Source organism: Herpailurus yagouaroundi, unplaced genomic scaffold, assembly GCF_014898765.1.
Source record: "Herpailurus yagouaroundi ecotype Mexico unplaced genomic scaffold, PumYag 28, whole genome shotgun sequence".
NCBI lineage: Eukaryota > Metazoa > Chordata > Mammalia > Carnivora > Felidae > Herpailurus > Herpailurus yagouaroundi.
In genome coordinates this window covers 67,593,709-67,607,480 of record NW_024412376.1, presented here as the reverse complement: position 1 = coordinate 67,607,480, position 13,772 = coordinate 67,593,709, and the positions used below count along the sequence as shown (strand labels likewise).

General features: G+C 37.4%; 1 protein-coding gene across 1 annotated transcript in view; it reads right to left on the bottom strand.

The window, feature by feature from the left end:
* The window catches only part of PRSS12 (serine protease 12), a 77,728-nt gene that overhangs the window by 50,168 nt on the left and 13,788 nt on the right, over window positions 1-13,772 (bottom strand). Inside the window, exons 4-5 of the mRNA XM_040475040.1 lie at window positions 11,393-11,571; window positions 6,530-6,680 (exon numbers count right to left, since the gene is read on the bottom strand). Of these exons, the coding sequence (XP_040330974.1) occupies window positions 6,530-6,680; window positions 11,393-11,571 (330 nt within the window). The remainder of the gene's footprint in view (window positions 1-6,529; window positions 6,681-11,392; window positions 11,572-13,772) is intronic.

Sequence of the window (13,772 nt, the reverse complement as noted above, 5' to 3'; positions counted from 1 at the left end):
AAGGAAGGAAGGAAGGAAGGAAGGAAGGAAGGAAGGAAGGAAGGAAGGGAGGAAGGAAGGAGGCACCTGGGTGGTTCAGTCATTTAAGTGTCTGATTTGGCTCAGGTCATGATCTCATGGTTCATGGGTTAGAGCCCCATATCAGGCTTTCTGCTGTCAGCACAGAGCCCACTTCAGATCCTCTGTCCCCCTCTCTCTCTGCCCCTCCCCAACTCATTCTCTCTCTCTCTCTCTCTCTCTCTCTCTCTCTCTCTCTCAATCTCTCTCTCTCTCTCTCTCAAAAAAAAAAAACATTAAAAGGAAAGAAAGAAAGAAAGAAAGAAAGAAGAAAGAAAGAAAGAAAGAAAGAAAGAAAGAAAGAAAGAAAGAAAGATAGGAGAAAGGAAGGTTAAGAAGTCACTAGAATAAAAAAGACCATAGTATAAGAATAACATCACCTTGGGACAGAGGATTTCCTGAGCAAGATAAGAAACCCAAAAGTCAGAAGAAAAAAAAAGTGTAATTTAACCACATATAAATTTAAATACTGTATAGCAAAACACACCATAATCATAGTCAAAAGGCAAACCAACAAGCAGGAAGAAATATTTGTAATATATAACAGCAATCAAAGAAAAGAACTCCTAGAAATTAGTAATAATGTTATAATTACATTATAATGAAAGACAAAACAACCAACATAAAGTAGGGGAAGGGAGAAGATCAGTCTATTCACAGAAGAAATATTCATGGCTACTGAACAAATGACAGGTCAAATGGTCAGGTAATGGTCAAATTAAGACAACAGGAATGTATTCTTAGCTAACATATATTTTTAGAGATTTAAAAGATTAGTATCATTTTTTGTACAATATTTAGGCTAAAAGGTTACAGACTGAAGTCTTTTTATTCCCTACCCCACCCCCCTCCAAAACCAACCCTAAATTAATGATTAGCTGGGAGTGATTCAAGATAGGCTGGGCAGAGTAACTGAAATATATTGTATTTCAAATATGTTAAAGATCATGTGATAGAGGTCCTAGGGAAAAACAAAAGGCCTAATTAATTGCCTCTGAACTGCATCTCTTCCTTAAGGGAGAACACAAGATACAGAGGAATAACCCCCTAGTCATGACTCTGGGGAAAGTCATCTATGAAAAAATGCTCTCTTAAAACACTACTTGGGGGGCGCCTGGGTGGCTCAGTCGGTTGAGTGTCCGACTTCAGCTCAGGTCATGATCTCACAGTCTGTGAGTTCAAGCCCCGCGTCGGGCTCTGTGCTGACAGCTCAGAGCCCGGAGCCTGTTTCAGATACTGTGTCTCCCTCTCTCTATGCCCCTCCCCTGTTCATGCTCTGTCTCTCTCTGTCTCAAAATAAATAAACGTTAAAAAAAAAACACTACTTGGGTGTTTTATGGTCTTCCTTATATATTTACATATTTTCCATTATTTATAAATATTATTTTAATGATCACAAAATGTTTAATTGAAATAAACTAGTCAGAAAAAATTGAATAAATCTGATGACAACAACCAAAATGTGAACCAGGAAACTATAATGCAACACAGACTAGGTTTTTCTGGCTCATTTTCGAGTTTATTAAAATTAAGAAGATAATTTTACATATACACATATTCCTTCAGAGCCCATAGTATTTCCTGGTGTCCTCGACTGTGCTGGCTTTTAGGGAACATCAAAGAAGCTGATGACTCTGCTTTTACAGAGATTGGGCAATATTGGGAAAAGCAACATAAAACTCATGGACTGTTAAAGTCAAATAATTGCCACGTGAATTTGATAAAGCTGTGTGTTCTTTGTCCTTCCCTTATGGAAATTATTCCCACACCAACCCCCAGCAGTTCATTTGTAGTAAAATTTCCAGTGTGGCCCACTTTCTTACCCTCTGACCACAGAATAAATTTGTGGAATAGGGGTGCTCTAATATAATACTTTGATTTAATAAATCAAGGTTTTTTTTTTCTGTAAAGCTATTTGACCTACATAACAGCAATGCCCAATAAACACTAAATTGATTCTACCTCTGATCCTTATCCAAAACATTCTTAAATCTATTTAGCTAATCTGATTGTATTTGTGTGAAGTTTGTTTTCATAGAAAAAGACCAAATAAATAGCACCATCTAACTAATTCAATCCCCAGGCTTAGTTACTACTTTGAGTAGATGCAAAATAGAGTCAGGCAATTCTATTGTGCAAGATTATTGTTTGTTAGGTTATGAAAGATTAGTCCTTTCACTTCAAATATCAGTGTGTGACACTTATAACCTATGAGTGAAAAACCTCGTCTTTAATGATCAATATCCTAGGTTTCTCTCTGGAGAACAAATCCCCTGCCTTTCCAATAGTGATATTTGATGTACACTGAATGCTTACTGCATGCCAGGCACTGGTCTAACAGCTTTATATGTATTAACTCATTTAATCCTCCCTACAACCCCATATTATGATCCCCATATACAGATGAGGAAACTGAGGCCCAGAAATTAAATGATTTGCCCAGCATTATACCACCACTGGATAGTAAAACTTGTCTGGCTAAAACAGAGCTAACTCTGAAACATTTTGCTATCTTACAGCCTCTTGGGGGGGGGCATTCTCAATGAGGTATCTATGGCACCTCAAATGTAGTCTATCTAAAATGTGTCATCATCATTTTCTCCCTACAATTTACCTTTATCTCTTGACTTCCCTATTTCTTTCAGGTCTATATTGGTATTTATTCTTAATAACACCTGGCTATTTTGCAAATACTATAACATGAAAGAAAAAAATTCTACAGTGGGAACCATAAGTCTCAAGATTCTGGTTCTCATTTAACAGTATGACTTTGGGGCTTCAGGTAATCACAGAGGGACTAATTTCCTCTTCTGCCAGACAAGGTCTCTCTCCTGCTCAATTACTCCCTGTACGAAGTTTATCTTTATGGTAAAATCTATAAAATGTGAAAAAATTAATGAACAGTAAAATAAAAAAAAGGAAAGAAGTATTTTTTAAAAGCAGTTTGTACCAGATTTTTATTCTGATCACTCAATAAAATTGTTCTGTAGATAATTTCATAGCCAAAAAAAAATAAAAATAAAACCCTAAGAAAGATGTGTTCATAATTTTTAAATTCCTATGTAAATTATGGCATATCCACACAATAAAATATGATGTCATAGTTCTAAGATATGCTTTTAAGGGTTTTGAAAGACATGGGAAATGTTTTAACTTTAACTGCACAAAAGGAATTCTGATTAAAATGTCTCCACCTGAAACTTCACTGTGTACATATGCATTCTCAAGTCAACTTTCTGACATCTGGCTGCCTCCTTTCCTGTTCCTCATCTTTCTCCAAGCTCTGAGTTAATCAAATTGAAGTATCAAAAGTACAGTAATTTCTTTTGTATTTAGGAAGCTTGCCAGCTCCAAAAACTCTACAGACACCATTAAAAGATGAAAGTCAACAAAAACAGCGTCTCGCAAAGAAATTGTAACTGCCACTCCAGGGAGGCATGATGTAGTTTCCCTCTGGGAATTCAACAAACAAATAAGACTGAGATGAAATTTGCTTAAGAAAAAATCATAAATCCAGACAAGCAACAATTACGCTGTAACCAACCATGTGCCATTAAAAACTATTTCATCTGAGAGGGCTGTGCCATTAAGTAAGCAAAACAGATTCTAAAGGAAGCACAGTTGCAGAATACTGCTTTAATGCAAGCTTATGAGGTAATTATTAAATCAAGTGAAAGAAATCCAGCAAACAATATCAGCTCAGGGCCTCAGAATACTTACAATAAAAACAAATGTCTACCAAGCTGAATTGTTGCTTGTTGCATAGGCTCATGGAGGAGTTTTGCTGCCTTGTATATTGGGACATATTTTTCCTTTCTTTTACTTTTCTAAACATGAATCTCCTCATACAAAACAAAGCAATAAGGGGCGCCTGGCTCAGTGGGTTAAACATCCGACTCTTGATTTCGGTTCAGGTCATGACCTCAAGGTTGTGGGATCAAGGCCCACGTTGGGCTCTGCACTGACAGCAGGGAGTCTGCTTCAGATTCTCTTTCTCCCTCTTCTCTGCTCCTCCCTCGCTTGCATTCTCTCTCTCAAAATAAATAAATCAACTTTTTTTTTTTAAATATAGCAATAAGCTAATGCTCAAGAAAGATATAAACATATGACCCTCACATGCGTTCAATGCTAATATAGTCTTCCTGGGGATTCCATCTCTACATTCTTTCTATGCAATAGACTATTGTTTGTCAAAATGGTCCCTGTTTAATGTAATGTGAAAAAATGTAAGTGAAAAAAACTTTTTGGCTCTAAAGAAAATTGTACATTTCAACATAAATTTTTAGGGTCATTTCTATGACTGTAAATATAATTAACATTCACAGTGTGTCTGTGAAATTTTTTTGCATTTTTCTAAGCAATAAAACCTGCCTCTTCCCCAGAGAAATATATTAATAATTAAAAAGCTTTATAGCTTAAATACAGAGTAATCCATACTGCAACTGGTAATGTTAAATATGCTATTACTATACCCTTAACGTTCTTAAAATTTTTTGCAAAGATGTAAGTTTTTTAGTAACTAACATGAAAATAAATTAGTACACCAATGATTACACAAGCGATAGCCCAGTAAATATACACATACAGACCCTAGAATGTTTTAAAATATGAAATTCATATTTTAATTCATAAAACAGCTAACTAAATAGAAGTTCTGCATAGAAAAACAGTGTTTGATAATCTTGCCACCAAATACTTGGTTCACTTTGAATGTTAATAATATCTTTCAACTAGGGGCGCCTGGGTGGCTCAGTCCAGTCGAGCATCCAATCATGATCTCATAGTTAGTGAGTTCGAGCCCTGTGTCAGGGCTCGGTGCTGACAGCTCAGAGCCAGGAGCCTGCTTTGGCTTCTGGGTCTCCCTCTCTCTCTGCCCCGCCCCACTCGTACTCTGTCTCTCTCTCTCAAAAATAAATAAACATTTTTAAAAATAATGATAATATCTTTCAACTATAACGGTCCCTAATTTGACATAAACGGTGAAATAGCGGGTAGGTCCCAGAATTGGTTACAGGGGGACTATGTATCTTCACAGTGAAGGACTGGGCCAATGACACCTTAACCCAGTGCTCGTGCTCAAGCTTAGCCTCAGCAGTGGGGAAGACCCCTGTTTGTTCTGTGATGCAAGAGGAGAACACATCCCTTTTGATGGTTCCTGGCCAAAATACTTGCTTTGATCTAATCAAGCATTTGGATCTAGCCTCCTATTTCAGGAATTACAAGAGCCAGAGGAGTAAACTAAATGACACCAGCAAGAAGAAATGAGACAAATCCAGAAGATAGGACATTCCCCAGAACAACTGGTTCTGTCTCTTCCGCAAGTCAGTGTCATGAATAACAAGAGGCTGTTCTAGATTCAAAGAGACTTCAGGTACACAACATCCAGATGCACTGCATGATCGTGGACTAAATTCTGCTTAAGATAAACTGTTGGTCAAGGACATTGTGAGAGAACCACGGGAAACTGAATGTGTGCGGTATTAGGCAATGTTAAGAATGATTACCAATTATATTAGTTGTGATAATGTTGATTTGGCCATGTAGCACAGTGGTCTTACTTTTAAGAGATACATACTTTTAAGAAGGGAAAATGTTAAGATGTCAATATTTTCCTTTAAATTGCTTCAATATAAACACAGAGTTTTGAAAAAGAGGGGGATCAATTGCAAAACAAATGAGTATAAATGGTTTAAGTTTCAAAAATCATGATTCACTGTCAAGGATTATGCTTAATTGAAAAAAATATGATACATGAACAGAGAAGCTTTGATCTCAAGAGGCCTCCCCCATCACTACCACCCACAAAGTGCTAAATGAAAAAATTTACAAACTTGAAGTAAAATACCAATTTTGAAATTTTTAGGCTTGTGAAACCAATGTTCAGAATCACTAAAGAAAAACAGATTAAAAATCCAAAATTACAGCATGCTATTGCAGAATAATCACAACTTGGGCAACATGGTATGTTGATTTTCATACTGCTGTTTTTATTGTATATGCTTCATTCATTTCCACACCTCCTGTGGGAATTATTTTCCTTGCACATTAATAAACATCCTTTGTTCTAAGCACATACGTAACAAATAAGAAAGCAAAGTCAAAAGTTTAGATAATATTTGGGGAGAAGAACCGAACTTCAGTCAAAGCCTAACAACCAGTTTCATGAGATGACTTCGGTAAGTTGCTGTGACTGAGGATGCTGGTTATTACCTAGGAGCAATGTAAAGGCCACTAATGAACAGTAGTAAAAGGCTGAGATTCTTAGGGATATAAAATCAATTGGATTCAGACACAGACAGGGAGACCTATAAGTACACATAAATTTTCTTCAGGGAGCCTACAGCCTAGTACAAAGATCACCAGGTGGCTTTTTCTATTCCTCTGAGGAAATGTGCAATTTAAATACATGGCACCTGCCTCTCGGTATGGAAATAACAGATTCCAAAATTTAAAAACAAGAATAAAAACAAACCTCAGGCCCAGCTGCCTGCAGATCACTTCTGCATCTGCTTCATCCCACTGGTCATCACAGACAGTCCCCCACTGACCAGCATGGTAGAGCTCCACTCGGCCTTCCCGGGCGCTGCTCCCACCCACGAGGCGTATGACAGGAAACGCTGGGCCTGTTCCGCGTGAGATTAGAAACAAATTAATTAGGCCAACATATCAACATTGACTGATAAGATTAGATATATTCTATTTATTTGCCATTCTCAGTAATTAAATCATACTTATTAAGCCACTTCAGTGATTTGGACATACACATGCACGTGTATTATGTATTATGTTATTCTTCATCAATTAAAATATTCCAAACTGGGGGCACCTAGCATGCAACTCTTGATCTCAGGGTTGTGAGTTCAACCCTGAGTTGAATCCCCCATTCATGTGAGTTCAATCCCCCATATTGGGGGTAGACTTACTTAAGAAAAATATATATATATAAAAATTTAAAAAAGTACTCCAAATTGAATTATGTTCATTTAAATAGCTCTTAAGAGGAAGTAGTCTAGGGGTGCCCAGCTGACTCAGTCAGAAAAGCCAGCAACTCTCGATCTCGGAGTTGTGAGTTTGAGCTCCACGCTTAGTGTAGAGATTACTTTAAAAAAAAATATATTTAAAAGAAAAGAGGAAGTAGTCTAAATTCACTTTTCCCCCAACAACCTCAGAAACCAGAAAAAAACACTCAAAACTGTAGTTTACTGGAAACACATTTGATTTTAATGATATTGTAGTAGTGACACTGATTTTTTAATTTACAGTGACTTGAGCATTACCAACATGTAATTTTTTTTATTATTTTAGAAAGAGAGAACAAGGGTCAGAGGGAGAGAGAGAATCTCAAGCAGGCTCCACACTCAGTGCAGAGCCCAACATGGGGCTCAATCCCATGATCCCGCGATCTGGGGTCATGACCTGAGCTGAAATCAAGAGTCAGGTTGCTTGGGCACCTGGGTGGCTCAGTCGGTTGGGCGGCTGACTTTGGCTCGGGTCGTGATCTCTCAGTCCGTGAGTTCGAGCCCCGCGTCGGGCTCTGTGCTGACAGCTCAGAGCCTGGAGCCTGTTTCAGATTCTGTGTCTCCCTCTCTCTGACCCTCCCCCATTCATGCTTTGTCTCTCTCTGTCTCAAAAATAAATAAACGTTAAAAAAAAAAATTAAAAAAAAAAAAAAAAGGTTGCTTAACTGACTGAGCCACCCAGGTCCTTTTTTTTATATTTGCAGAAATCAAGTTGAAGTTAACACCTAACTCATTATAGCAAGGTAGTGAACATTATGGCCAATACCTGTAAAAAACAATATTGAGAATTCATTTGGATATGAATCAGTTCATATTCATTTTCTAAGAACTACCAAAGGTTTCTCATTGCAAATTCCTTATTATGGTCCACAGTGCCCTGATCTAGCCCTTGTCATTATCCTGAATATCTCTCTCTACTCCTGGCCTCCTTCACCAGGGTATATGTATGATGCCCTCATCCTTTGAGGATACTCAAAATACTCGAAGTTGACTCCCACCTTAGGGTTTGTACACTTCCTGATTCTTCTGCTTGAAATAATGTTCCCACAGATCCTCCCCTGGCTGTGTCCCTCAGTTTTCAGCTCTGAATTGTCCTTTGCTTAGAAGGCCTGCCCTGGCTACCCTAGCTAATGAAGTACCTTAAGGTACTTTTCACTATATTGCCTTCTGAGTATTTACTTTATCTAAAATTATCATTGATTTATTGGTTTACATGTCAATTGTCTGCCTCCTAACAGCTAGAACTGAGGACAGAGATAGTGCCTTTCTCTTTCACCTGGGTATCTCAGGTTCCCGGCATACAGAAGGCACATAATGAATATCTGTGGGCTGACTGGCTGACAAGTGATAGCTAAAAACCTAGAAAGAATATCCCAAACATGGAAAAATAATTAGCAATATTCATTCACTCAGTTCTGTTTAACAAACAGATATTAGGCACCTGCAGGGCTGCAGGGCATTCACAGGAGCACTAGACAGACCCCACCTTCACGAAGTTCACTACCTAAGGACATGAACAAAGTGAGTACAGAGAAGAGATCATCAGGAACCTGTAGGGATTCAGAAGCAAGGTAGTCTGGGAATCTCTTCTGAAGAAGCTGTTATCTGAAGAGGGCCAAGGTGGATGGATGGGATTTCAAAAGTCAGAGATGGGGTAAGTGCATTTCAGGAAAAATGAACAGGATGAGCAAAAGCACAAAGAAGCACAAAGGTGAATGTGTTTGGGAAATAGTAAGCCAGGATAATTTTTCTAGAATAAAGGATGTAATATGGTAAAAGGTTCAGAATAGGCTGGGCCCCTATTCAGAAATTTAATTGTAGCTTTTGCCAAATGCTAATCATTTATCCACATGAAACAGTTTTCTAATTCCTCCATAGTGTAAGCAGCTGTCTGTAAACGGTATTGGGATATTCATATTTATATTCAAATATCGTACTTGAGTTTTGCAGCACAGATTCAGACCAGTGAATATTTACATTTACTCATTCTGATCTTTAGAATATAGCTCATTTATATAAATCAACTAGTACTTATAATTTATAAAAGGATAAAGATAGTTTTAATAAATATACATGTTCTCAATATTGTATACTAGCTTCTTATAATTAACTGATGGCTGACTAGTGGTAAGAAACTTAAATTTGCATATTATGTTTATTTTCCCTTTAAAAAGCTTGGAAAACATAGAAAAAAATGATGGAAAAATGTATAAGTTTTTTAAGTTATTATATTCTCCCCTGCCTCCCCTCCCCCTGCCACTGTGGTAAGCTTGGAGATAACAGAAAAACAAAAATTTTTAAGAGGAAACTTAAAATCACCTACAACCCAGAACCGTATGGCATATTACCTTATTTTGTGTGTTTTCATGTTTTATTTTAAAGCATGTGGGCATTTTTCTGGCTGTATAAGTAATTGTGAAAATATTAAAAAAACTCAAAGACCAAATGACATCAACATCCCACATCCTCCCGACAAGCACACAGAAAATCATTTGAAAGAGAATTCAATGAGGTAGTTGACTCATGTTTAACTTATGGATAAATAAAACTCCCAGACATGTTCATTAAGATTACTACTTCCTATACCCAATACTGCTACCCAATCTCCTACTTAGGAAGTGTTGGAAAAGCAACAAAGACTAGGTGACAAAACATTAAGTGTAATTTGCAAACTAAAAAAAGTGTATTTATGGTCTATCACTGTGCCTTGAAGTAGACTGTGTTTGCTGATTTGAGCCTTTCTCATTCTCATTGGATCTTTTTTCACTCTCACTGCTAACTTATCTCAACCTCCTACATTTTGATAGATGCTTATAAATGACCTTAAATATATCTTTGCAGTCTGAGTATAAACAGGTGGATAGATGACAAAGAGAAGAAGGAATTTTCTTAAGTAGATAGATATCCTGAAAGAAAAATAATTAGTTTTCAACATATTATTTACTTCACTATTTGAAAAATGTTAAACATTTTACCAATCAGGTTGAACATAAAGTACAAGTAATAATCTACAAAAAGCAGTGCATTATTGAGCCCAATTTACATCATCCTTGAGGCAGCAATGCATAAACATGCACTGCTCAAAGCAGCATTACCCAAAAGTGGAGAATCAAAGGAAGAAAAGGAAAAATTTACAAAACACCAAGATTTAACACGCATCTGGCCCACTCAAAAAAGAACTGTGGTTCTCTGAGCACATACCTGTCCCCTATCTTCCAACTGGTTCTCCCAGCCAATTCATAGGAATTACTTTAAATTGAGACTCTGGTTTTTTTTTGTGGTGAGAAATTTTTCCATTCTTCCCCTGATATTTGTACTCCAACAGAAACCAATGCCCTGGGCTGGCTGCTAGCTTTTTAGGACCTGGGATATCTGATCATGCTTCTGTCTCCAAGGAGAATGCAAGAAGGGATGCTGTGACAGTGTGCTGTGACAGTCAACTACCTCACTGAATGCTCTTTCAAATGATTTTCTGTGTGCTTGTCAGATCATTAAAACATGATCCCCAGGGGCACGTCGGTGGCTCAGTTGGTTAACCATCCAACATCGGCTCAGGTCATGATCTCACGGTTTGTGAGTTCAAGCCCCGCATCCAGTTCTGTGCGGACACCTTGGAACCTGGAGCCTGCTTCAGATTGTGTCTCCCTCTTTCTCTGCCCTTCCCCTGCTTATACTTTGTATCTCTCTCAAAAATAAACATTAAAAAAAATTAAAATATGATCCCCAGAAAACCCATCAGCCGTCATGAAAAGCAGCTAGTCCGTCCTTTACTTATGTTTATATGAATATATGCATATTTTTGTGTACTGAAACCATATAGTTCATCATCTCATGACGAGGGTGTGGTGCATGGAAGGAGCCTTTATCCAAGGCAGTTATCCATATTATGGAATGTGCTGTCTACAACTCAAAGGAGAATAATGGTACCATGATGATATTCTATCCTATAAATATAGTGACAATATTTTGTTGTAGTTTCTGTATTCTATATTTGATTTCAAGATGATTTTCCATCTTGATTCTATCATGACTTTCCATTAGCAAAATAAATGTTTCATATATAATATTTCTGTAAACAAATTAGAGAAAAGAGAAAACACACTAAAAGTGAGATACCATTTGAAAGTCAAATGGAATTCAGAATGTTAGACGCACTCCTAACTAAAGACTATTTGACTGTAAAATATGATGATTCAGGCTTATGTCTGTATTTAAACTCTTTTAGGAAATGGTTTAACGAAGACAATTTTATCATCTGGAATTTTGTGGAAAACATAATGAAAGTAAAAAAAAGAGGCTTTTTTTTTTTTTTTTACCATGGGAAAAGCTACATGTGACAGCAGCTGCCATCTTCTGAGGACACACCCCACCCTGCCAGATGTCTTTTTCACAAAGCAGTATATTTTCTTCATCTCCTCGGCAACGGACATTGCTCCAATAAATGGGAATAAGGCCCAGTCCAGAAAACGGGGTTTGTTTTGCTACTCCTTTTCCTCTGGAAATACAATGATTGAGGTTAGGTTTATCAAATACAGGTGAATTTTTTTTGTCAAAGTATTTAGATTTTTAAAAATCGAAGAAATCAATAAAGATGGATGTGGAAGGAAAAGAAAAACAAAGAAAAAAAACTACATAAGTTTCAAGCAAGTCAAAACTCAGGAGATCAAAATTTGGGTTGATTACTTATGAGTCTTTAATCAATCTTACAGGACTAATGGTATGCATGTGCCTTTACTACCTATAGCTAATTTTAGGGGAAAATGGGTAAATACTACAGATATTAAGGAAAAGCCTGGTGATTTTGTAGAAGTGTGTCGTGTGGCTCCATGAGACTTGGATTCTAGTCTGGACTCAGCTGCAAATTACTCTAAGCTGCACGTTTCTGCAAGCTCTGCTTTCTGATGTATAAAAGGAGGGGTCTGGATGCTTAAAGATTCTTTCCTACTCTAATATTTTAGGCCAGCATTTTCAAAATGATTATTATTACTACATGTAAGCAAGATAATATCAAGAGAGGTGATCATTCATAATTTTTAAAGCCTTATATATAGTATTTGCTAGCAAGACTTTGAAACCAATGAATAAAATAATAACATGCAGATGGGCTCTGCTTTAACTCACCTAATCTACATCTTTTATAAGTAACTTTTAATATTTAGAAATTGATATTAAATTTTAAAAAGATTAAATGCTTATCTGATTAACAGGGTAATCTCTAGAACTGTCTCCATACAACAGCTTCCATCAACCCAAACAGTAAACATTCAGGATATATCAAAAATATGAATATGTCTTAGGGCACCTGGGTGGCTCAGTTAGTTAAGTGACTGACTCTTGGTTTCAGCACAGGTCATGATCTCACAGTTCGTGGGATCAAGCCCCCACTTTGGACTCTGTGCTGACAGCATGGAGCCTGCTTGGGATTCTCTCTCTCCCTTTCTGTCTGCCCCTCTCCTGCTCATGGGCACTTGTGCTCTCTCTCTCTCTCTCTCAAATAAACATTTAAGAAAAATATGAACATGTCTTAATAGCAATAATTCTGAGCTGCTCTGATCTAATTGTACAATTCTTTTTTACAAAATGGACTACTGAGGGGCACCTGGCTGGCTCAGTTAGAAGAACATGCAACTCTTGATCTCAGGGTCGTGAATTCAAGCTTTATTTTGGGTGTAGAGATTATTAATAATAATAATCAAATAAAAGGACAACTAAGAGATAATATAAGTAATCAGAGTAATCAGATTCCCTTACCTGAAGTTCTGTTTGCAAAGCTTCCTAGTGGGAAGACAGGAGGAGGCAGGCAGATTAAATGTCTTACTGATCTGACTGCAGTTGATTAACCTTTTCATTTCTATCATCATCTTTGATATTACCACTCACTGATTATTAGTCCAAAATATTTGTAAACTGCAAAATTTTCTTTCAGTCTTTTGGACCTGTCTATTCAAAACAAGATATTTTCCACACTTTCTAAAGATCTCTAGAGATAAAGGCCAAGAAAAACATCTGGCATGTGTACTTAGAAAAAAAATAAATGAGACACAAAAACAGAACAATAAGAGCAACCACAAAAGCAAAACCTTGTGTTCCGAAATGGAGCCTTCTGCTCCTGGTGAAATCCCCTGGCAATTGGCATAAAGGTGCCAGGGCTGTTGGAAGTTGGAGCGGACAGACTGTTTCACAGAGAGCGCTTGGAGCAGCCAAGAAGCCACGGTCACTGCAGGGCACTGCTGGGGCTGATGAAAGCAGCCATTCTCTAGCAGGACCTCCTCAGCACAGAACCCCCAGGCCTGGACATCACCCCTTACCCATTTCGGGATGGAAGCACAGGTAAATACCGCCTTCTTCACGCACAAAAAGATGTAAGCTGTGGATGGCTAAAAGTAGACAGTTAAATGCAAATGACAGCAGTCTAGGGCTGCATGAGCTACTGAGAAATTACAATTCTCAGAATCAAATTCTTTATTTCCTAGGACTAAACAATTAATGTTAAAGACAAAGAGCAAAAGATGCTTTTGACTTTTGACCACTTAGCATTTGCATATTTTCTGGTTAGCATTCCTTCCACATGCAGCCCTTTCTTTATAACTCTTGTGTAAAGGGAGAATAAGGGACATGAGAAGGAAGGAAGATGTCATCTTTCCACAGCAGTGATGGGTGCCCACCATTATTTGCAAATATTAGCAGCCTGATCGG